Consider the following 22,147-nt stretch of genomic DNA (forward strand, 5'->3'; position numbering starts at 1 on the left):
AGGCTTTCTCAATTTGGATGGTGGTTACAATAGGGCCAGCCCATGATAAAACCATCGGTCAAACATTTTGGTTTCATTTACTTTTCTATATGGGTACGTGTTTTGCTTAATTTTCTGATATGTTCAACTAAGAATAATTTTAAAAAAAGACTGATAGTTGCTATAACAACAAACCCTCAAGTGTGTAATGGTTCAACCATAAAGAAAATGACTTCTCACTCAAGTGAAGTCCAAACAGGTGGTTCTCCTCCAAGTGTCATTCAGGGATCTAGGGTCCCTCCATCTTTTGCCTCCATCATGTTCTACATGTACCTTTCAAGGTCATATGGCCAAAAAATTCATCAAGTCAGCCGAAGTGGATTGACATGGGGACCAGTGTATAGGAAAATGTAAGGACCCAAGTCTGCAAGTAGCATACATTAGTTACACTGCCATCCAACTGGCTAGATTCAATCACATGGCCACCATAAAGTATAAGGGAAGCTGGAAACAGTCCAGCTGATTTCCCAGGAAGAAGAAAATGGGTGTGAGGAACAGCTGCCAAGTCCCTGCCACAACATATATACCAAAGCCACACATGTTGCTAAAGATACATATGTATCTAGGGACACACAATAAGCATATTGTGGGAGTGAGGAAAAAAGAGCAAATAAGGAATAAAAGAAACAAAATAATGGACCAGGAGAGAGGACTTTCATGGGCCAATCCTAAAATAGGGCCACAAGTTCAGGAGGATTAACTCAGTTAGCAGCATCCATCTAAGTAGCAACAAAAAACACAAAAAGTCTAGCAGCCATGGTGCCGGTAGTGCCATCCTAAACAGATTCTCTGAAGTATGACCTTTGATTCTGCAGTTGGTCCATGTTTGTTTTCGAAGCCTTGCTCCCTGGACTTCTCATGAGTTCTGTGAATTACTTACTGATATCTTCCCAGTACATTTTTTTCTTAACCACACTTTGTTAGAGCCAAACTCATAGTGTCAGAGAGGAGGTTGTATTTTGCCTGTTGAACCTCTGTCCCATGTTGAATTTGAGCCATTATTACAGTAGGCATCCTTACTTTGTCCTTGGCATCAACCAATGGGAATGCTGCTGCAGAAAGCCCAACATCTAGACAAGCCTGCTCTCCAGTAGCAACAGCCAAGCAGCAGGAAGATGTCCTTTGCCTCCCAAACCTCACATGAGCACATTGAATTGATGGAATATAGTTTTTACTCAGAACCCTAGCTCTAGGAATTTTAATTTCTCCAGGTAGCAAAGAATTTGAAGTAACCAAGTGAATGGATACATTTACTCTGCTGGATGTATACCCTGGAACACTCCACAGCTGACAGAAGCAACAAGATATGCATAAGAGCAGTTAGTGGAGTGTATCCCTTATTTACCTATTTTCTTAGGGATCCTGGCCTCTACAGATCTCCCTCCATGCCTACTCCCCACCCCTTTACACACACTCTGTGTTGCTGCAGCTGGGATTCTGCAAACTCTATTTCCCAGAATCTACTGACAGCTGGTTTCATTAGGTCCTGTCATTGGGATGTCCTAATGGGAACCCAAAAGTGAGAGAGGGGAAGAAGGGCGTTCATTCCTGTTTTCCAGCTGCTATCTCATTACTTCAGCTGCAAGCAGCTGGCTCCAGCTTCTAGCTGCTTCTGCACTGGGCAGCAGTTTTGCCACATTTGCCGCACCTGTCAGATTGTAGCAGCAGACAGGCAGTCATGCCCTTCCTCAGAGGTCCAAGCACTAGGTATGTAGAAGGAGCTTTCCCCACAAAGATCTGAGTATGAGTCAAAAGGGCGGTTCTTCTCTGAGCTGATTTCTGGTGATTACACTTCTTCCTGTTTGTTTTCCCAGGATTTAGGATGCTCTCGGATTTCTCCAGTTAGTTTTTGAATTTCAGCAACTTCTACCTATTCTTTCAGCATTCCAACACTTGGAATCAATTCTCTGTATTAAATGCCCTTTACTTGAAATACTTAAAGTGTGCTTTGCATGTTCTGATGGCCCCGATTGATATGTGATTGGATATTAAAAACACATCTGAGGGAGGAGGGAAAGTAAGAATATGTTACTTGTCAGTAGTACTCTATATAAATAGGGCAGTTCACATTTTCTAAGAATATGTACATAAGAAAGAGGATGTTAAATGAGTTTTTCAGCTGTCTAAGATCTTTGGATAATACACCAAGACTGAAGACCATAGGTAATAGGTACTGACACATTCTAAATAAAGATGCTGGATATAGCCACATAGGATTTATTCTAAGAAAATAAAGCTGATCCAGAGACCATCAAACTTTCTGCTGTATATGAAGTGAGAAATACAAGATGCATTGATGGGAATTTTTTAGGAATAGAGAAATTTTCCTCCCTGAAAGGCATCCTAAAAATCAAGTGAGGAGGGCTGTAACAGAACCATTTATGGTCATTTGTGTCCCCAGGAGAGGACAGGTTTTACATTCATTCAGATTACATTCTCAAGCTAGAAAGCTTTCTACACTCAGGAACTTAATAGAGCTATCTGCATATGGCCACTGAGGTGGAGCCTGGGGCAAAGGCCTCTTGGGAGTTAATATAAGCTGAATCACTTATGAGGGTTTGGAGCCATATGCATAAAGAGATTGGTGCTTCTCACATGGAGAAGCTTCTCACATGGAGAAATCAATCAGGCTGGTTGGGGCATGCGAGGGGAGACCGGTCAGCTGCCGCCTGCGCTGCACAGCCAGTGTTTGGTGGGGCAAATCTGCAGGAGTTTCCAGTGGGATCCCTGAAAGGGAACTAGTCTTGAGGTGTTTGTTGGGACCTGTCCTAGGAAGGCTGCCTGCCAGAGGGAAGCATGTTAGCATTAGGAGACTATGGATTCACAGACAGGGCAGAAGCTGAAGAGCTGAGGGGAAGTGTGGGCTCTACCATAAGGAGGGAAGCAAAGCCAGCTTTGCACAAGTCCCCCCTGGGGTGCTCCAGAGAACCCCAGTACCCCACATGAGAGTCAACATTTAAGTAAGTGTCTGTGTTAGTAGAGCACACATGATGTTTTCCTTTTTCCTCCTCTAGTGTTTCCTCCCCATCCCAATCCTAAGTGACAGAGGAGGTAAGGAATGAATGAAATAAAGACCATGTTTCCCCACCGCACTGGGCTGGAGGAAGAACAGTTTCAAATTGGGTAAGTTGCTGATAGATCACTGAGGTGTGGGAAGGGGCGGGGGAGACAAATGTATTTTAAAATGTGAATATTTTAGGGGTCCCTGACTGGCTCAGTTGGTAGAGGCTGTAACTCTTGATCTCAGGGTCATGAGTTCAAGCCCCACACTGGTGTGAAGTCTACTTAAAATAAAATTCAAAAAAATAAAGATAGAAAATAAAATGTTCATATTTTAAATTGGCCTCAATTATGTTGCAGGGAATAATGGAACATATTTACACCAGAGTATAACATAGAAGGACCCTTGAAGTAAGGCCAGAAATGTAGGGGCTGTGACAATCAACCAGACTCCCAAGAAGTATAACAGTAAATAGGGTGTCCCCAACTAATCAAGAACACATCATCTTGTAACCATTAGAATCAAGAGACCAGGAGCAACAAAGTCTTAATGGTTAACATCCCTGAGTTCCTAAACCATCACCAACAGCCATCTACCTTCAGATTTCTTTTTTTTTTTTTTTACCTTCAGATTTCTAATTATAGTAGAAGAAAAATCCAATTTGTTAAGGACGTTCTTCCATGGGATTCTTTTTCTGGGTCACAGTCAAAATGCAACTGATAAAATGAGCATTGCAACTTTCTCACGTGAGCATTTTTTCCTCAATTAAGATTCAAAGTTATAGGACAGGTAGGAGTGTTGACTGGCATCTGATAAGATAATTACATGTTTGAAGCACCCTGAGGGAAACAAAAAGGGTTTTGTGATCAACAGCAAGGTGGATGGGATGCCCAGAAAAGATATATTAGCCAGGGTATATAATGCTAACTTCTGTAACTTTCCTAAAGCTCAGTAACTTAATGCATTAGAGGTTTATTTTTGCTGAAAAGTCCAATGTGGATGTTCTTGGTCAAGCAGATTTCCTCCAAGCAATGATTTACTGTATGCTATGACTCCCCCCATAGTCTTTAAAACACGTGCTTCAAGCTCACCCAGGAAGGGAGAAGAGGGGATGGGAGAATGTGGAGAAGGCTCATCCACTCTTTAATTGCCTTGGTCTGGTAGTAAAGCATTACTTCTACTTACTTTTCATTGGTGAAGACAATTCACATAATCCCGCCTTGACACAAGGAGCTGGGAAACATAGTTTAACTATGTGTCCATGAAAAGGACATTTTGGTGAGCATCTAGCCAGTTTCTTCCCCAGAAGAAACAGATATTGGTGTGAAGATCTGGAAGATGAATATGAGCTCATCACAAAAAGTACTGTAAAAAGGTGGAGCAGCATATGTAAAGACCCGGCAGGAACAGCTTGAGGAATGAAAAGAATGAAAAGAAAGGCTGGAGTCTTGTAAGGAAGGAGTGGGTTAAGATGCAGCTGCAGAGCAAGGCCTGGGCAAGATCACACAGGGCCTGGGAGCAAGTCTGTCTTTTGTTCTGAGTACTGAGAACCCATTGAAGGATTTTAAGCAGAGAAACGACATATCTGATTTACATTTTAAAAACCTCACTTGGCTGTGTGGGAAACGAATTGATTTGGGGGCAGGAGTGAAGGAATTAGACCAGTAAGGCAATTGCTACAGTAGTTGAATATCCTAGAAGTAGATGGCCAGTCTGAGAAGTCACTTGGGAAGGAGGACCACCTAGGAACCAAAAAACACTAATTGCGGGTCTCTGTGAAAAGTCGTCAAGGGCTCTGTGCGTTTATGTAAACAGCTGAGTGTTTGGAGCTAAGCTGTGTCTCTGCCAAGATCATGTTGTTTCCCTTGGAACTGTGTTCCCATAGGACTGCTACAGGAACAAAAGCTGGAGCACACCAAAAACTGCAGCAGCAAGAAACCTCTCAAAGGCATGCTGAGTAAGCACAAGGCACAGACTGCCATCTAAACCCAAGCTTATTCTGGTCTCTCACCACCCCTCCAAACCATTTTCATTTAGGGACACCCTTTCCCTGCTGTGGAGGGAAGCTGCAGCAAGCCCGTGACATTTCAGCTCATTCTTAGTTAATGATCCTACGCAATCTCAAGCAATTAGAATGCCTAACCCTAGGTAACAATAAATAATGTGCACCCACTGGAGCTTTAACCGTCTTTCCCTCCCAGCTCTGCCCCACTTCCTATGTCTCAAGGAGCCTGAGCTGGGGAGAGGAATAATCTTGTGCTCTCCGCTCTTCTCACCCCCTCTCGATCTCAAGCAATTAGAATGTCTAAAACTAGGTAACAAGAAATGATATGCACCCATTGGAGCTTTAACCATCTTTCTCTCCCAGCTCTACCCCACTTACTGTTTCAAGGAGCCTGAGCTGGGGAGGAGAATAGTCTGTTCTCTGCACTCACCTCCTCTCTACCTAACAGCTGCAGAGAAGGAAAGGGGTGAGAAAGGGGACAAGGTTCCTGCTGGACGAGGTGATTCTGTGCCCTAGGGGCCTGGCAGATATTTATTTATTTATTTTAAATGTTTATTTTTGAGAGACAGAGCACGAGTGGGGGAGGGGCAGAGAGAGGGAGACAGAATCCAAAGCAGGCTCCAGGCTCTGAGCTGTCAGCACAGAGCCCAGTATGAGGCTTGAACTCACAAATCTGGAGACCATGACCTGAGAAGTCGGATGCTTAACCAACTAAACCACCCAGGTGCCCCCTGGTGGATATTCAAAGGGACATCCTTGCTGTCCCCTTGACCCTGGAGGAGTCAGGCATTAGGGGGTGGAGCATTAGTGGGTGGTCTCTAGCAACTCCCTCAGCCCACATGGCACACTCCTCACTTCTTTGTGCTGAGGTCTCCTTGCCTCCTCAAATGGTCCACTGGACAGGGCCCAAGACCACCCCACCCTTCCTTCCCTCCAGCAAGGTGCACAAGATACACACATGCATCACTTGCTACAGCAACTTCTGGGAACGCAGGCCCGTGCAAAAGCTGCAACACTCCCTGGGCCCCACCACGGAACCAGTCAGTGAGCTCCGCTTGCCCTCTACATTCCCAGGGAAGGAGTAAGACTCCAGGCTCATCATTCCTCGGCCAGCCAGCCGGTCCAAAGAATAAATACCTCAAGCTTCCTGAAGGGTCCCAGTAGAGTCTGCAGTCAGAGCTGATGTGAGGGGCAGGTCCTGACAGTCCAGGTGTGCTGTCTCACAACAAGCTCCCTACAAAGCAATCCTACCGTCTCTTCCCATGCATCCTCTTTCTGACCCTGACCCTTAAGCATGCAATGAATACCACCAGCAAGCATACTCTATTTCCCCCATTTGTTCATTCCCTCTTACTCTCAAGGATATTCATGTTCTCCTCACCTCAGAACTCCAACCCGTTCACTGCTACTCTCAGCGCTGCTTCCTGCTTCACTGTGAAAAACCAGAGCAATCAGAATAGCACTTCTCTAACCCTATCCTGATCTCCTCAATCAGAAATTGCGGGGAGGGCTTGGCAATCTGCATTATACTAAGCCTTCCAGGTGATTCTAACACTGCCGTGGGTGGTACAGCAACTCCCTCCCACTTACCTCTTACTACTCCTGCCCTTCCTTTAATATGTTCTCAAATTGTTAAACTATAGTTTGTTCTTTGAAGGCCTGACACTCTGTTATTTCTTATGAAAATATGCACTGTTGTCTCTCTTCAGTCTAGACTTTCAACATTAAACACTGAAGCCCAGGAACTTGGGCTTTCATAAGAGCTTCTCCTGAAGCTGATGATGGAGCTGGGAGGCCCCAGTTCAGGTTCAGCGTAGTCCTGCTTTCAGAATCAGAGCAACTGATGGAGACACTGGCGGGGCTGGGCTGAGCTGTGGGGGCCCAAGGCCTGAATCAGACCCAAAGAGAGATCTACTTGGGTGAATGGAGCCACACTAGGCAAAGAATCCAAATTATTTTCTGGGAGAAAAACAGAGAAAGGAGAAAGGCAGACCCCAGCTGTACTGCTGAACATAATGAAAACAGGGAAAATTAACCAAGATCTAGGAATATAAACATTTGGGAAAGAATACAGGCAGGGAAGGTGATGTGATATGTGTCCCACAGTGAGATGCCTGCTACTCCAACACTTTCCTTGGATTTCATGTTTATTTATTTTGAAAGACAGAAAGCACATGCAGAGTAGGGACAGAGAGTGGACAGAGAAAGGAGACAGAGAGAGAGAGAGAGAGGGAGAGACAGAAGAGAGAAATCTCAAGCTGGCTCCATGCTGTCAGTGCAGAGCCCGACATGGGGCTCAATCTCACAAACTGTGAGATCATAACCTGAGCAGAAATCAAGAGTCAGACACGTAGCTGACTGAGCCAGCCAAGAGCCCCTCCTTGGATTTGATGGCCTGCCTCCCCTTCACCCTGAGGCTCCTGCCCTATGCAGCTGTTATAATAGTCGTTTCCCCAGTAATCTGCAGTGAATCCTGACAAACTGGAGAGGATTGTGAGGGTGTCAGCTAGCTCCACTCACCAGCCTTACATCACCCCCACAATGGGAAGTCTCTCTAGTAGGCAGTCCACACCCCCCGTACTTCTGAATTCTAGCATCCCAGTCACTTTGCAGATCTCTGGGGTCTGCCCTCTCCCTCAAGAGGTTGGCACCTGTTCCATGCCAACTTCTACCATCATCCCGGAGAACTTCAAAGTCCGTGCAGACAAGAACTTCCCATAATACCCAAGTCCTCAGTCCATTATCTGAGGGGCAACCTCCCTCACATGCCTCTCTGGCACTGACCCACGTGGCTTCGTTTTAGACTCAGCTGTCACCTAGAGCTGCTGTGCTTCCAACATTAATAACTCAAGTATTCCAATTTCTGACCACTGCCTCCCAACTGCCCAGGTGGCTTGTTTAATGACTCCCAGTGCAACGACCCACTCATGTCTTCACTCTCCTACCTCTTCTACAAAATTCCACAGTCCAGGATAGCAATCAGTTACTTCTGAATGGTGTGAAATGCCTTTGCTTGTTTTCAAATTCTTTTTTAAATTGGAAAAAAAAAAAAAAAAAGATTTTTCATGTTTATTTATTTTTGAGAGACAGAGTGTGACCAGGAGAGAGAGGGAGGGAGACACAGAATCTGAAGCAGGCTCCAGGCTCTGAGCTAGCTGTCAGCACAGAGCCTAATGTGGGGCTCGAACTCATGAACCGTGAAATCATGACCTGAGCCAAAGTTGGACACTTACCAATTGAGCCACTCAGGTGCCCCTGTTTTTTAAAAACTTTTTAAACATTTATTTATTTTTGAGACAGAGAGCATTTTTTAAAATTTAATGTTTATTTAAGGTTTTTTTTCCCTTTTTAACATTTATGTTCACTTTCCTTTCATTTCCACTGCATGGCAAGGTTTCAACACTGGATGATCCCTTAGTACTCATTTCTCATTTTTCCCGCAGCTACACCTAGACTCCTGGGGTAGGCAGAGATGACTACACCACTGGGCTGGCTGGTGCAACCATAAGGTCATGAATGATATCACATAAACACACAGGCCCTCAATGTTATTCAGTAATCTGCATGTCATTGCAATCTGACTTCACTCTAAAATTTCTTTTAATGTTTATTTTGAGAGAGAGAATGGATACAAGCAGGGGAGGGAAGAGAGAGAGAATCCCAAACAGCACCTCACCATCAGCACAGAGCCTGAAGTGGGGCTCAATCTCACAAACTGTGAGATCATGACCTGAGCCGATACCAAGAGTCAGACACTTAACTGACGGAGCCACCCAGGCCACTGATTTTAACAGATCTTGCAAGAGCATATGACAGCTGACAACCTCCCTATCCCTTCCTTTCATATTGAAAGCATCCACTTCTGGTTTTACTCCTCCATTTCTGGCCTAACTTTCTCATCTTGTCACCTTTAATGGTCCGTTTGCCTTTGCCCATCTGTTAAATGTTCCTCTGTTTTATTCTGAGCCATCTTCTCTTCTCACTACCTTACTCTGGATATCTCACCTATTCTTATGACTTGAATTACCACCTGATGACTGCTGATTCCCAAATGCTAGCCAGCTCTCTCCTGGCACTTTTACATCCCTCTTCCAAATGAACACCTAGCAGGTACCTGAAACCCAACACTTTGAATGGCAGCACCAGCTCAAATAGTTGTTCAAGCAAGAAACCAGAGGCTCAGTTCAGATTCCTCTCTGTCACCAACCCTCAACACTCCCCCCACCACCCCCGCCCCGGTTCTACCTGCTCAAGTTCTCCCATCTGCCTACTACTTCCATTGTCCCTAGTCCTCAGTGCCCACATCCTGTGCCCTGAACTTGAGTTCCTGCAACATCCTGCTCTCCTCAGTTCCACTCAAATGGACCCTACTATGCCTTATCACCTCAGCAACAAGCTCTGGGAATACAAAAATAAATATGACTCAAGAAGACTACAACCTAATGCACAAAGCCATCACAATCCAGTTTAGAGAGTACAGATGAAGAAATTAATTCTGCTTTGGAAAGGGTGGAGTAGGGCACAGCAAGGCTATTTGGAAGAATGAATACGACTCTGCCAGTCAGACGAGTATTTGGCAGAGAGAAAAGCATGTGGGAAGACACAGTACAGTATGTTGAATGGTTCACAGCCTAGCCTCCAAACATGTCTTCTGGCCGACGGCCTACCTCAGAGCCTCCATCTCCTAGTGGAGGTACCGACTGGCTCAGAGCAATGGAAGCTGTGTCCCATTGGGCATGCTCAGTGTTTGCTCATTGAAACAGGTAAAGAGGATGTATCTTTATATCTGGATCCACAGCAGATGCCCTCTGGGAGAAGCCAAAGGTCTACCATCCCAGTTCATCTTTTTCCAGCACCGGCCTTCTTTGCCCATAGCCATCCCAGGACATGCTGATCTGGGCCTACTGCAAGGCAAAAACAAAAAAGAGACCCTTCTGCCAAGGGACAGCCCAAACCCCCACCCTACTATGGCATCAACCAGTTGTTATTTATGAAGAGATCCAGGTTCCTCACCATCCCCCTCCAAGGACAGATCAGAATCTTACCAATAATCTCTAAAGACTCTATGAAGTAAAGCCTATTGAAAGCCCTATCCTGAGCTCTCCCAGAGTCTTTCTCCGTCAACAAATCCATTCTTTTCAACCTCCAACCCTACCTAGGGAAGGTCTTCAGAAAATAGTAAGGCTTACTTACTATGTAAGGTAACTGTCATACCTACAGTTTATTGAGTACCTCCTATGTACCCAGCTCTGGCTGTAGACTTCCTCAGCAGATGGAAAATCAGAAAAGAGTAGAGATGCCAGGACAGAAAGTCCACGTGGCTCCTGAAAGATGGAAAGAGGAACCAAACCCAGAGATGCCTTGGATTCCAAACCACCTAGTTCCCATGACATTTAGAGGATCCCTAATTCCCAAACACTCTTGTCACAATAAACTCCTTATTTATTAGCTAGCCCAAGTGACTTTATGATTCTTGGAACCAAGAAGCCTTCATTAGAGCAAGGCTGAACCAGGGGGTTATCACACTTTGTTCTTTGGATGGAGGAAGGGATGGACTCATTCCTGGGTCAGAGAGAGCCTGGCTGGATACAGTCTTCAGAGTTCTGAGCCTGGAGTTCGAGACTTGCCTCCCCTTTCAAGGGGGCCCCAGAGGTCACCTGCGCTTGTAGAGACATGGCTGAAGCTTCAGGCCTGTGAGTTGAGCCTTGGGCCCTACCCGAGGAGGCCCGGTCTTTTCAAAGTCAAACAGGAAGAAGTGGCTGTTGGTAAGGTCCTAGGGGCAGAAAAGACCTAGTGAGCTCTGAATCCTCACCCAAGCTCCTCAAAATACCTCTGTCCATGTCCCACCCTCACTCAGAAAGCTTCCAGGGCTCTCCCATGTGTCATGCCTTCAAGGAGCAAATGCCTTCAAGGCACTGTGTCTGTGCCTGTAGCCTCCTCCTGAATGCTATTACTCTAAAAAAGGACCACATGAGACAAAAACAGTGAGATTTCTTGGGCTCCTCACCTTGGAAATGACTTTGAAGCCCAGTTTGGTCACAGCCCCCAGAAAAGTCCGAACATCTTCAAAACGGCTACTGACTTCAGCCACTTTCAGGAGACCCCTGAGAAGGGTAAAAAGTTCTATGTAAATGCGCAGACATAGGCATGTGCACATATACATGCATCCGTGTCCTGAGAGCTCCTACCCTGGCTTCAGCACTCGGTTTGCCTCCTCTAGGAAATCCCTGATGTTGGTTCCCATCAGTGAAAGGCAAAACACAGCCACATCCACAGACTCATCCTCCAGAGGCACCTGTGGAGAGTGGGAGAACTATATAAAGTACACAATGTGGGAAGGAGAAATCTAGCACTGAGTGCTAGGGCCTGACACCAGGATGGGCAAGCAGGGCAGAGAGGGAGTATTAGAGATTAGCACACAGAGGCTGGGTCTAGAACACGGGTCAGATACAGAGAGGAAAAGGGGGTTTACCTGGGCCATGTCACACACAGTGACCCTGGGGTCCAGAGAGGCCAAGTCAAAGCAGTGGACAGGGTTCCGGATACTTGAAGCCAGGCGGCAGTCCCCGCAGCCGAAGTCAGCTACCACCAGGGACGCAGGCCTGGGAGTGGAGGGGAGGGATCACTCACTGATCTAGTCTGAGCCATGACTGACCCACACTGCTCAGAGTGCCCAACCCCCATTCACCGCTGGCGAAGATCCCTGGCGATGCGGTCCACTGGCTGCAGTGGCCACTTCTTAACTTGGCTCTGGAAGCCGCGATGGTAGAGGAGAAAGGCCTCGGGGTCTTCCTGGAAGAGACGTTGTGCAGCCCTGCTAGGCCCTGAGTATAGCTGTTCGTTGAGGTAACGAAATCGGGCACCATCCAGCCGTTGTGCCATGCGGGCTCGCAGAGCCCCGGCCCGATCCTCATGGCTGTGCGGACTGGGGTCAGGAGGCACCTCTGTCACCTCTGTGGGGGCTGTGGCTGGAGCCTGGTCTGGTGGCTGAGGTGGCCGAAACTTGTTCTTATGTCTACGTTTGTTCTTTTGCCGGTTCCGCCACTGTTTGCGACTCAAGGTATGCGGGTGGTTGGCAGAAGTGGTCCCAGCACTTGGCTTGGATAGGTCATTTGTAGCACTACTCTTCCAAGCTTTGGGACCTGAAGGGAGGGAGATGGGGAAGCATATTTGGGGTAAGATCCCCTGAATTCATAAGTTTGGCAATCATCCTGGCCATACCCCTATCCTTGAGAAAGGGACTGTGGCCTGCACGAAAGTACTTCTTATCGCCTAATCCCAAACCTAATGGTGGCAGGTAACTTCTGTCATGTATTAGGATCAGTTGATCTCCCTCCTGTCCCACACACATGTACACATCCATTAGTACCTGTTTGGTCATCATTGTCCAGGTGCTGGGCAGGGTTGGGGTGGACCTGTTTCTGGCATTTCCTCTTCCTTTTCTCTTTTTCAGCAGAGACACTGGCATTGAAAATCCCTTCGAGGCACTTTTTCTTCCTTTCTACTTCGTTTTCTTCAGAGTCACTGCTAGGTGAGCCCTGTTTTTGACATTTCTTCTTCCTCTTCTTTCCTACTTCATTAGAAACACTGGAAAATGAGGCCTTTTTGGGGCGTTTCTTCTTCCTTTCCACTACCTCCTCCTCAGAGTCACTGTCAGGCAGGCTAGGGGGCTGCTGGGGAAGAGATGCTGCCTCCAGGGCCCGTAATGTGGCCAAGAGCTGATGGTGCTTGGAGCCCTGGGGGAAAACAAGGGAAGAGAGCAGGGGTGAGGTGAATAGAGGGGCAATGGAGAATAAGAATGGAGAGGTGGAGAGGCATGTCAACTTCACTAGCTTGTCATGAAGCCTGCCAGACTGAAAACTTTCAAGTCACCATCTCAAGCTTTGGGAGGCTGGAGAGCAGAAACCATCTACCTCACTTTCTTCAAATTGCAGATGAGAAAATGGAGCTCCCCCAGGAATGTGTAAGACCACAAGCAACAGGACCAAGGCCAGAGAACAGGAGTCCCAAACCTCAATCTCAGGCTTTTGCCTCCAGCTGGTATCTGTCTATTTAAGCTAGGGAGGTTTCTGAAAACGAGTGACAGGATCACACGTGTGCATTTAAGATAAGTCTAGCTGTAGTGTAGAGAACAAGCCTAAAGGCACAAGCTGCCAATGGAGGGAGACCAGTGGCATGGATTAAAGCAATGGGATGAGGAGATGAACAGGAGGAAATAAAGTAGTCCAATTCCATTTTGGAGGCTGAGTGAAAGGTAGGAAGAGCCCGAGGAAGTACAACAGCCTTCACAAGTGCAAAGGTTTAAAGGAGGTCTATTGTCTGAGAGGCCTTCTGGACTGAAGTCCTACTGGGAGGTCCTAGGCACTTAACCTGGAGGTTTTCAATATCCACTCTGCACCACTTCTTTAGAATAGTAGTGCCGATAATCCTTTATTGTCATTCACTCTTGCTCTCCGCAATCCAATCTCCACACTGCAACCAATGACCTTCTCAAAATGCACATCTTAGGAAATCACTAGCCAGCTAAAGCCATTTCATTGGCCTCTACCCTTAAAATACGCAAACTTTCTCTACCTCTCCAACTTCAAAGGCATACCCTCTCATTCTCTATGCTCCACGAATCATTGTGTGTGTGACCCTAGTGTGTGTGACCCTAACGACAGGACATGCTTTCTTGCATCAGGTCCTTTGCTCGTGCTTTTCCTGTTCAAGAAGAAACCCTCTTCACTTCAGTAACTTCCATAACTTTATACTCAGTCGGATCTTCAGTTGGTCCAGGCGCCCCCCAACACACACACACACACACACACACACACACACACACACACACACGGAATGTCCCAGCGCTCGGATCCACCAGGGTAAGCTTCTCCGTCTGGAACAGATCCCGGTGCCCCTGCGAGGCCACTCACCTTGATTTGTGAGGCTGAGACAAGCCGAGGCCGTGCGGCCACAAGCCCGAGGCCCGTGGCTACTGGGGCCTCCTCGGCCCACTCCGGCTCTTCGAACATGCGGGTCTGGCGCGCGAAGTCGCGGGATCCAAACACCTCTCCACGTGCAGCGCTAGGCTACAGTAAACCGACCGCGCGGAACCTCCGGAACTGAGCCGGAAACCAAAGAGTGAAAGTCTCGGTGGCTAGAGCGCCCGACGCGGTGCCGAAAACCATCGAGTTTAGGCACGGCTGGCTAGAAGGGCAAGGGAGGCGGGAGGGAGAGATGGGGCCCGCGCTGGCCAGAGAGGGCCAGGGGCGGGGCCGGTCGGCGGGCGCGGCCGGACGGGAGTTCCCCGGAGAAGGCTCCTCCAGCCCGAGTCCCGGTGAGTGCGGGAGCACCCGTGCCCCTTCCCAAGGCTCGACCCCTGCCAACCCGTCAGCCTTCACTCCGCCCGAATACCGAGTAGGAAACGAGGGCCACTCCCGGGAAGGACCCCCGATCCCTCTCACAGGGTATAGGGCGCCTGAAGTCCCCCTCCCCCCAGCTCTATCCGCGGGTAGGGTCCCAGTGCTTGCTCGCTGTCACCCCTTCAGGGGACTCTACTCCATAATTTCACCCTTCCTCGCCCGGACCCGCCCGTCCTTCGCGCCCAGGGTGCACAGTCGGGGATCATCCCGTCTTCCCCAACTCCTTCCCAGACCTCCACTAGCTGGGGAGGTAGCCGGGGACCCTCCACCCCCTACACAAACACTCATCTCCGGTGGGGGACAAAGCTCGGGGTTCACTCCCCTTCCCTGGATCCCTCCAGAATCCCCAGGCTTCCCCAATCTAGGGGACTCAGCGCCGGGACGCTGCTATGGACGACATTTTCACTCAGTGCCGGGAGGGCAACGCGGTGGCCGTTCGCCTGTGGCTGGACAACACGGAGAACGACCTCAACCAGGGGTGAGCTGAGGTGGCTGGTGGGTGAGAAGGGCAAAGACCTGCTCCTCTTCGCGATGTGGGGTGCTCACGCTGGCTGGGGGCAGCTGACTTTCCTACCCAGTGTGAAGAGTGCAAAGCACAGCCTGTTGGTGCAGAGGGTCTCCACAGAGAAAACTGTGCTGCCTCTTGACTGCTCATCAACAACAGTTTCACAGTCAGAGGCTGCAGAGAGCTTTCCAGTTTCAGTGAGCTGCATGGGCATAAGCTAGGAGGCAAGACAGAGAGTGGTGTGTCTCAGTATTGTCTACGGGTCCATATGGCTGCAGGATAGAAGACTTCTGTGAGCTTCTGTGGGCTGAAGGATTGGGTACAAGTGGTGAACCACAGAGATAAGACTGGAAAGGTCTGCTGCAAGGGTCAGCCAGATCATGCAAGGATGTTTAGGCTATAAGGCCATTATTCTAAGATCAAGGGTTTAAACCTTGCTGTGATATGATGAGATTGTTCATTTAAGTGTCATTTTGGATAACTTTTGAAGAGCAGGTGGCCCTGTGGAGGGGGAATTGCTTAGTCCATCCCAGCAGTGGTGATGCCTTAGAATAGAATGGGGGCAGATGAGAAAGTAAAAAGTGATCAGATTCTTGAAATCTTTAGGATAAAGAATTGGTGAGACCTGGTGTGGGGAGAGAGAAAGTCAAAGATGATGACCAGGGCTCTGGCTTGAACACTTGGGTAGATAGATGATGGTTGCTTTTGCAGTTGGACAAGACTGAAGGATGATGAGGGCCGCTCTGACATGTTAAAGTGACTGTACAGCAAAGTGGAAATGTTGAGTAGATTGTTGGCTATGCAGATTGGGATTTCAGGGCAGAGATCTGACTTGGAGGCACAGATTTGGGAGATATTAATGTATAGATGATACCTGAAGACATTGGTTATGAAGGAGAAGGGATTAAGAGCCTACAAGACTGAAAAGGACCCACTGGAGGTTGTATGTGAAACAGGAAAATATGTTAGTAAAGTTCAGACAAGTGAATGTTTCAGTGAAGGGGGTATGGTCAGCGGTAGTATAGGCTGTTGAGAGGTCAATGAACTTGAGCACTTTGAAGTAACTATTGAATTTACAATTAATAATACATTAGACGATCTTTGGGAAGGCTGTTTTAGAAGGAAACGGAGGAAGAAACCAGACACCACCTGGTTCCTCCATTTAAAGTACTATGAACACCTCCTGTGCTGGGTGCTAGAGGCCCAGAATCAGACATAATGCCAGCCCTCAAGGCAGCAGCCTGGTGGCAGGTTGAATGGGAGGTGAGGAAATAGAGAAAGTGAATGTAAACAAGGTTGGCTGAGAAAGGCAAGAAAAGCAGTAGTGGTGTTGATGATTCAGGGTGGTGGGTTTTAGGGATTTTTTATTTTAAAATTTTATTCCCTCAGGTTTGGAGAGTTTACTTTTCAGGTTTGACAGGTAGGGATCACCTGTCATCTTCATCCAGGCTTCATTGGTTCTCTATGCCATTCCTCCATAATTCCCAAAAGTCACTTTTTCCATTTTTCATAATCTTTCATAATTTCTATAATTCTTTCATAATTCTTCAAAGAATGCTCTGATAAAGAGCAAGCACCCTTATTATTTTGTTGGTAGGGTTATAAAGGCTTAGGTGAAGTTGTCCAGTGGGACTTGCATCTTGTAAAAACTCTTTGGTGCCAAAAGGGGAAGGGCTGGTATTAGTGAAACTGGAAGGCTTTAGTGCTGGTTTGAGGAGATAGGCGTTGGGGGCCCAAGCAGGTTAAATGCTGGATATGAGGTGGGGTGAATTCCCTGCAGGCTTCTTTGGGATTACAGCCCATAGCCCTGCGATGACAGGCAGACTGACAGTGAGCAGAACCCTCGTGCCCATACTTTTGCCCTCAGGCTCTGGCCTTCTCCTTGCCACAGACTGCAGGAGGCTGATAAACCAGGGCACAAATTAAAGAGCAGGGAGGCAAAACTGATTAAGTAGAGGATAGCAGTTCCTTCAGAGAAGAGGAGGAGGGGGAAATCTACCTCCCAGGAAACCTTTTGGCTATCTCTAAGTGAGCCGATGAGGGCAGCTGTGGAGGGAAGTCATTAAGTTAAAGGCCACGCCCCTCACTCTCATCCCCTGGGGGAGGGGGACATCTGGGTGGCCTGCAGTGGCCAGACCCCTGATCTACTTCAGGACGTGCTTAGAGCCCCCACAAGGGAAGTGACCAAAGCACTAAGGCATCCGGAGGCTGCGGTCCCAGACCACGGACCGCCCCCTGCCCCGCCCCTTGGATCTTCACCGGAGCCCTTGCTGGGGACTGGAGGGAATTTCCTTTTATGGCCCCAGGCTGTCAGGCAGGCCCAGCTCCCACCAAGTGTTTGTTGTTTTTTTTTTCCTTTTTGTACAGTTCTTTGACTTTAGAAAATACATATCCTTTAGGGGAAAAAAGTCTGGTATAGTTTTCTTTCCAAAGAAGCCATTCTCACTTTCCTCTCATTCTCATGTGCTGGGCCCAGGATTGTTTGAATAGAGGAATCCTGTTTTACCAAACCAAATTCTGGTTGATAGCTGCCTCATCAGTAATGACTTATCAAAAGAACTTCTCTTACCTTATAAACCATTCCAAAACATTATTTTCATTGCAGTCCATTTTTAGATCTTAAGTTTCAGTACCAGAGCCAATCAGGAAGCTTGCTCCCTTTCCCATGAGCTGTGGCCTTCCTTCTCCAAGACACCCTTCCTTTGCATTAACATGCACTAAACACCTGTTGTCAATCTATTCTCTCAAGAAGTTCAGTCTTGCAGACAAGACAGCCCATTCAATTTTTACAACCCAGTGCCACAAATGGTATATTAGGGGGATATATGAGATGCAGTGGAAACAGAAAGGACCAACAGATGTTGCAAAAGGAATACAGAGGAAACCAAATGAAGAATGCTACTATTTAATGAGAGAAAGGCTGGTGGGAGATGATGAAGATGGTGAATCATATGCTTTTGTTGGGATTTCAGGTGGTTGGTTGGTTGGGTTTGAAGCTCAGGGGAAGGTCTTGGTTGGATAGCTCTGGAAGTTGCTGGCATGAATGAGAATCAGAGTCCTGGAGAGGTAGGGTTTCCCAGGGAGATTATGCAGAATAACTTATCAGTTTTTCCTGTCCAAAGCCTTTGCCCCCGTCCCACCTCCAGATCAATAACCACTGTTATTGTCCTTAAAGGGACGATCATGGCTTCTCCCCCTTGCACTGGGCCTGCCGAGAGGGCCGTTCTGCTGTGGTTGAGATGCTGATCATGCGAGGGGCACGAATCAATGTGATGAACCGTGGGGATGACACCCCCCTGCACCTGGCGGCTAGTCATGGACACCGTGATATTGTGCAGAAGGTATGTATGAATGTTCCCTCTAACCTACATCCTGTACGTGCCAGGAAGTCAGTCACAAGCACTCTAACGTGTACTCTTCTCCCTCCTTGCATGCCTCAACTTCCTTCTCTCATTTGACTGTCTTCTGCCTCTTCTACTTGTCTATGGGGACCAGCTGCTGCAGTATAAAGCTGACATCAATGCAGTGAATGAGCATGGGAATGTGCCCCTGCACTATGCCTGTTTTTGGGGCCAAGATCAGGTCGCAGAGGTGAGTACTCAGGCCCCAAGCCCTGGGATGAATGGGAAGCAAAGTTTGAGCCCGAACGGGAGATTCTGGAACCTTCAACCCATCCTGTGAGTACTGCCGAACGTATGACACTCAGAATTGATACTACGCCTGTACTCATGATTGGGTGTAACTGCCAGAGAGGTAGCAAGGCCCCTCATCACAACCACCTTTTCATTCCAGGACCTGGTGGCCAATGGGGCTCTTGTCAGTATTTGTAACAAGTATGGAGAGATGCCTGTGGACAAAGCCAAGGCACCCCTGAGAGAGCTCCTCCGAGGTCTGTCCCCTAACCCCAGTTTGCACCTCGTCTTGTCCCCCCACCTATCTCCTCACTCCATACTACAACTAAGGCCAAAATTGTTTTTCTTCCCCAGAACGGGCAGAGAAGATGGGTCAGAATCTTAACCGTATTCCATACAAGGACACGTTCTGGAAGGGGACCACCCGCACTCGGCCCCGTGAGTCAGCTGTAAGGGGAGGGGTGGTTGAGGGAATAACCCTGAGCTCCTGGGGCTAGGTTAGAGAGAAGCTTGGGTACCTGACCTGCCCACACCTTCAGGAAACGGGACTCTGAACAAACACTCCGGCATTGACTTCAAACAGCTCAACTTCCTGGCGAAACTCAACGAGAATCACTCTGGAGAGGTGACCCTGCTCTTCTTGCTCCTCCCTCCCCAACCCTTATAATTACCTGCTCTTCACCTGTTTTAAGTTTTTCCTCTGGTTAGTGGACAAGAAAGTGGCGGCCTTAGTTAAAGCCTCCTAAACCTTACTTGTCTCCCAGCTATGGAAGGGCCGTTGGCAGGGCAACGACATCGTCATGAAGGTGCTCAAGGTTCGAGACTGGAGTACAAGGAAGAGCAGGGACTTCAATGAGGAGTGTCCCCGGCTCAGGTGCGGCCAGGCCTAAACGGGAAGCTGCTGGTTCCGAAGAACCCTGACTAGCACCCAAACGGAGATCTTTTATGCTGATCTCAGCTAGGGATACTCTCCTTCTTCCAGGATTTTCTCGCATCCGAATGTGCTCCCAGTGCTAGGTGCCTGTCAGTCTCCACCTGCTCCACACCCCACCCTCATCACACACTGGATGCCATATGGATCCCTGTACAATGTATTACATGAAGGCACCAGTGAGTAGGGGATGTCAAATCTCAAGGGATGGGGGCAGGGTGTGTGAACCTTTCCAAACTAACTCTTGCCTCCTTAGATTTTGTTGTGGACCAGAGCCAGGCTGTGAAGTTTGCATTGGACATGGCAAGGGGCATGGCCTTCCTACACACTCTAGAGCCCCTCATCCCACGACATGCACTCAACAGCCGGAGTGTAATGGTGAGGTCACACTTCACTCCTGGCTCAGGCTCACAGAGCCCTTTCCCTATCTAGAATAGGACTTACCTCCTTCCACATATCTATCTTCTCTTCCTCAGATTGATGAGGACATGACTGCCCGAATCAGCATGGCCGACGTCAAGTTCTCCTTCCAATGCCCTGGGCGCATGTATGCACCTGCCTGGGTGGCCCCTGAAGGTGAGTAAGGGCATCATGTTGGGAGGTAGAGAAGGGGCCAGCTCAGTGGTAATGGAAGGGGGCAGAGACAGGACAGGCAGCTGGAACAGATAAGTCCTGTTCCTCCAGCTCTGCAGAAGAAGCCTGAAGATACAAACAGACGCTCAGCAGACATGTGGAGTTTTGCAGTGCTTCTGTGGGAACTGGTGACACGGGAGGTACCCTTTGCTGACCTCTCCAACATGGAGATTGGAATGAAGGTAAGAGCACAACTGTATGCACTGGTGCCGGAGGAATGGTGGTGGTAGTGACAATTACTATAGCAGGGCTGGGCTCTTCCCATTTTTGTTCGAATATACAGTAATCCTGTCCTGAAGACTAGAGGCTTCTCCCCACAGGACATTCAAGTCCTGAGACCCATTTTGTTTTTCCCTGTATTTGCAGGTGGCACTGGAAGGCCTTCGGCCTACTATCCCACCAGGCATTTCCCCTCATGTGTGTAAGCTCATGAAGATCTGCATGAATGAAGACCCTGCTAAGCGGCCCAAGTTTGACATGATTGTGCCCATCCTGGAGAAGATGCAGGACAAGTAGAGATGGAAAGTCCTTGCCTAAACTCCAGAGGTGTCAGGACACGGTTAGGGGAGTGTGTCTCCCCAAAGCAGCAGGCCTCTGGTTGCCTCCCCTGCCTCCAGTCATGGTACTACCCCAGCCATGGGGCCCATCCCTCTGCCCCCATCCCTACCACTGCAGCCCCCAAAGGGGCTAGGCTCAGAGCTTTGTCACTTGCCACACGGTATCTCCCGGCATGGGAGGGACCAGCCCTGCCTGTCACAATAAAGTTTATTATGAAAACAGGCTGGTGTGGGGACAAGGGGACAGACAAGTACATTTAGGTTGGGTGGCTCAGGTGAAGTAGTGCGGCTTCTTCACATTGATGCCATACTCGCTGAGGGCAGGGGTCAAGTCCTCCATGGTTAGAGTGTACTTGCGGTCCTGAGGGAAGAGGGAAGAGCACCAGCTGAGCAAAGGAATCCCAGATTTCAAACCCAGGTGGGTAACCCTGAGTAGGTCTTTTACCTCCCCTAGGGCTTAGTTTCCCCAAAGGAGTTTCAGGATAAATTAAGCCTCCGATGCCATGGGAGGTAATTACTGATTCAATGAGCCTCCCCTCACACCTTGCTCTTGCTTCGGGAGCTGCCAGAAGCCGTGCCCTTCATTTTGCAGTGCTGTAGGGCATCGTTGGCAATATCTGAGATGAATTTCTGGGCAGCTAGGGAGATGAGCCGAATTCTAGAGAGAAAAAACTGGTGTGAGAAAGAGATGGGGCAATAAACTCCACACAAGCACCCAAGGCTCTAACCTGCCCAGACTGTACTCACATGCGTGGGTCCGAGGCCTCAAAGCCAGCGCGGTTCAGGTAGTAACCAGTCACTGCGTCTGGGATCTGAGAGATCAATGAGACGACGGTCAGCGTTCGCCCTGTGCAGTACAGGGCTGAGAGGGTGAGGGAAATGGGTGGGCAGGCCTGGCTTTCAGGAAGCTCACAGTTTGGGTGGGCAGAGGGGACAAATCAAAGAGCTAGCAGGGAAGCAAGTACAAAAGGAAGCTGGAAATCCAGGTGGCGTAGCGGAAAGTTGGCCTGACAGCGGGCCAATAGCCTTGTTCAGGCAGGAAGCCCACCGTAGGCGTGTAATCCTCCAGCTGCATCAGGAAGTCCACCAGAGGCGTGCTGGACACCACCGGCTTCACGTCTCCGTTGGCCGCGCTCGGCAGCACGTAAACCCCGTTAGACATGGCCCCCTCCGGGGGTGCCGCGCCGCCCGCCGACACCGGAGCTGGAGGAGAACCAGCAAACTGAGACACGGAGGTGGGAGGCGCGGGGCCCCAGATAGGTCAGCCTCAAACCCTCTGCCCTCACCCACTATTGGGCCCAGCCCTAGGCGCTGCCCTCACCCGTCCCAGTCCTCACCCCCCCCCCGCCGCTCGGCCGGCTCCCCGGCCCGCGCCGCCACGGGTCCTGTGCCCCCTGCCGCAGCTCCAGCCCCAGGTCCCCCTGCCTTCCCCACGGGGCTGGC

General features: G+C 48.8%; 3 protein-coding genes across 5 annotated transcripts in view; 1 reads left to right on the forward strand and 2 right to left on the reverse strand.

The window, feature by feature from the left end:
- Positions 1–8,148: 8,148 nt before the first annotated feature.
- On the reverse strand, positions 8,149–14,170 carry RRP8 (ribosomal RNA processing 8). The gene is made up of 7 exons (XM_077759549.1): positions 13,958–14,170; positions 12,415–12,781; positions 11,734–12,187; positions 11,518–11,647; positions 11,234–11,340; positions 11,053–11,149; positions 8,149–10,818 (listed from the first exon to the last, which is right to left on the reverse strand). The coding sequence occupies exons 1-7, from the start codon at positions 14,054–14,056 to the stop codon at positions 10,699–10,701; spliced, it is 1,374 nt and encodes a 457-aa protein (XP_077615675.1). The 5' UTR covers positions 14,057–14,170; the 3' UTR covers positions 8,149–10,698.
- A 97-nt stretch (positions 14,171–14,267) lies between these two features.
- Positions 14,268–20,927, forward strand: ILK (integrin linked kinase). Of its 3 annotated transcripts, none has more exons than XM_077759550.1 (13): positions 14,268–14,361; positions 14,788–14,924; positions 18,127–18,292; positions 18,447–18,542; positions 18,744–18,840; positions 18,938–19,021; positions 19,123–19,208; positions 19,348–19,457; positions 19,566–19,693; positions 19,771–19,892; positions 19,991–20,090; positions 20,199–20,329; positions 20,514–20,927. In XM_077759550.1, the coding sequence occupies exons 2-13, from the start codon at positions 14,836–14,838 to the stop codon at positions 20,661–20,663; spliced, it is 1,359 nt and encodes a 452-aa protein (XP_077615676.1). In that variant the 5' UTR covers positions 14,268–14,361; positions 14,788–14,835; the 3' UTR covers positions 20,664–20,927. The 3 variants fall into 3 exon arrangements, with proteins under 3 accessions (XP_077615676.1, XP_077615677.1, XP_077615678.1); XM_077759551.1 differs by having other exon boundaries at positions 14,353–14,441; XM_077759552.1 differs by lacking the exon at positions 14,268–14,361 and adding an exon at positions 14,423–14,491.
- TAF10 (TATA-box binding protein associated factor 10) overlaps positions 20,871–22,147 on the reverse strand; it is a 1,626-nt gene continuing 349 nt past the window's right edge. The window contains exons 2-6 of the mRNA XM_077759560.1: positions 22,042–22,142; positions 21,753–21,907; positions 21,452–21,516; positions 21,248–21,362; positions 20,871–21,065 (exon numbers count right to left, since the gene is read on the reverse strand). Coding sequence (XP_077615686.1) covers positions 20,976–21,065; positions 21,248–21,362; positions 21,452–21,516; positions 21,753–21,907; positions 22,042–22,142 — 526 coding nt within the window. The 3' untranslated portion in view covers positions 20,871–20,975. The remainder of the gene's footprint in view (positions 21,066–21,247; positions 21,363–21,451; positions 21,517–21,752; positions 21,908–22,041; positions 22,143–22,147) is intronic.

The sequence above is a fragment of the Crocuta crocuta genome, unplaced genomic scaffold (genome assembly GCF_008692635.1).
Source record: "Crocuta crocuta isolate KB4526 unplaced genomic scaffold, BGI_CrCroc_1.0 scaffold43, whole genome shotgun sequence".
Classification (NCBI taxonomy): domain Eukaryota; kingdom Metazoa; phylum Chordata; class Mammalia; order Carnivora; family Hyaenidae; genus Crocuta; species Crocuta crocuta.

Bases quoted from the DNA above. Each gene is read 5' to 3' on its own strand.
- RRP8 (XM_077759549.1), bottom strand. From the start codon at position 14,056: ATGTTCGAAGAGCCGGAGTGGGCCGAGGAGGCCCCAGTAGCCACGGGC. The intron at 12,782-13,957 runs GTGAGTGGCCTC...GTTTTCCCCCAG, and splicing joins TCTCAGCCTCACAAATCAAG to GGCTCCAAGCACCATCAGCT. The intron at 10,819-11,052 runs GTGAGGAGCCCA...TTCTGCCCCTAG, and splicing joins GCTTCAAAGTCATTTCCAAG to GACCTTACCAACAGCCACTT.
- ILK (XM_077759550.1), top strand. From the start codon at position 14,836: ATGGACGACATTTTCACTCAGTGCCGGGAGGGCAACGCGGTGGCCGTT. The intron at 19,022-19,122 runs GTGAGTCAGCTG...CCACACCTTCAG, and splicing joins GACCACCCGCACTCGGCCCC to GAAACGGGACTCTGAACAAA. The intron at 19,458-19,565 runs GTGCGGCCAGGC...TCCTTCTTCCAG, and splicing joins GAGGAGTGTCCCCGGCTCAG to GATTTTCTCGCATCCGAATG.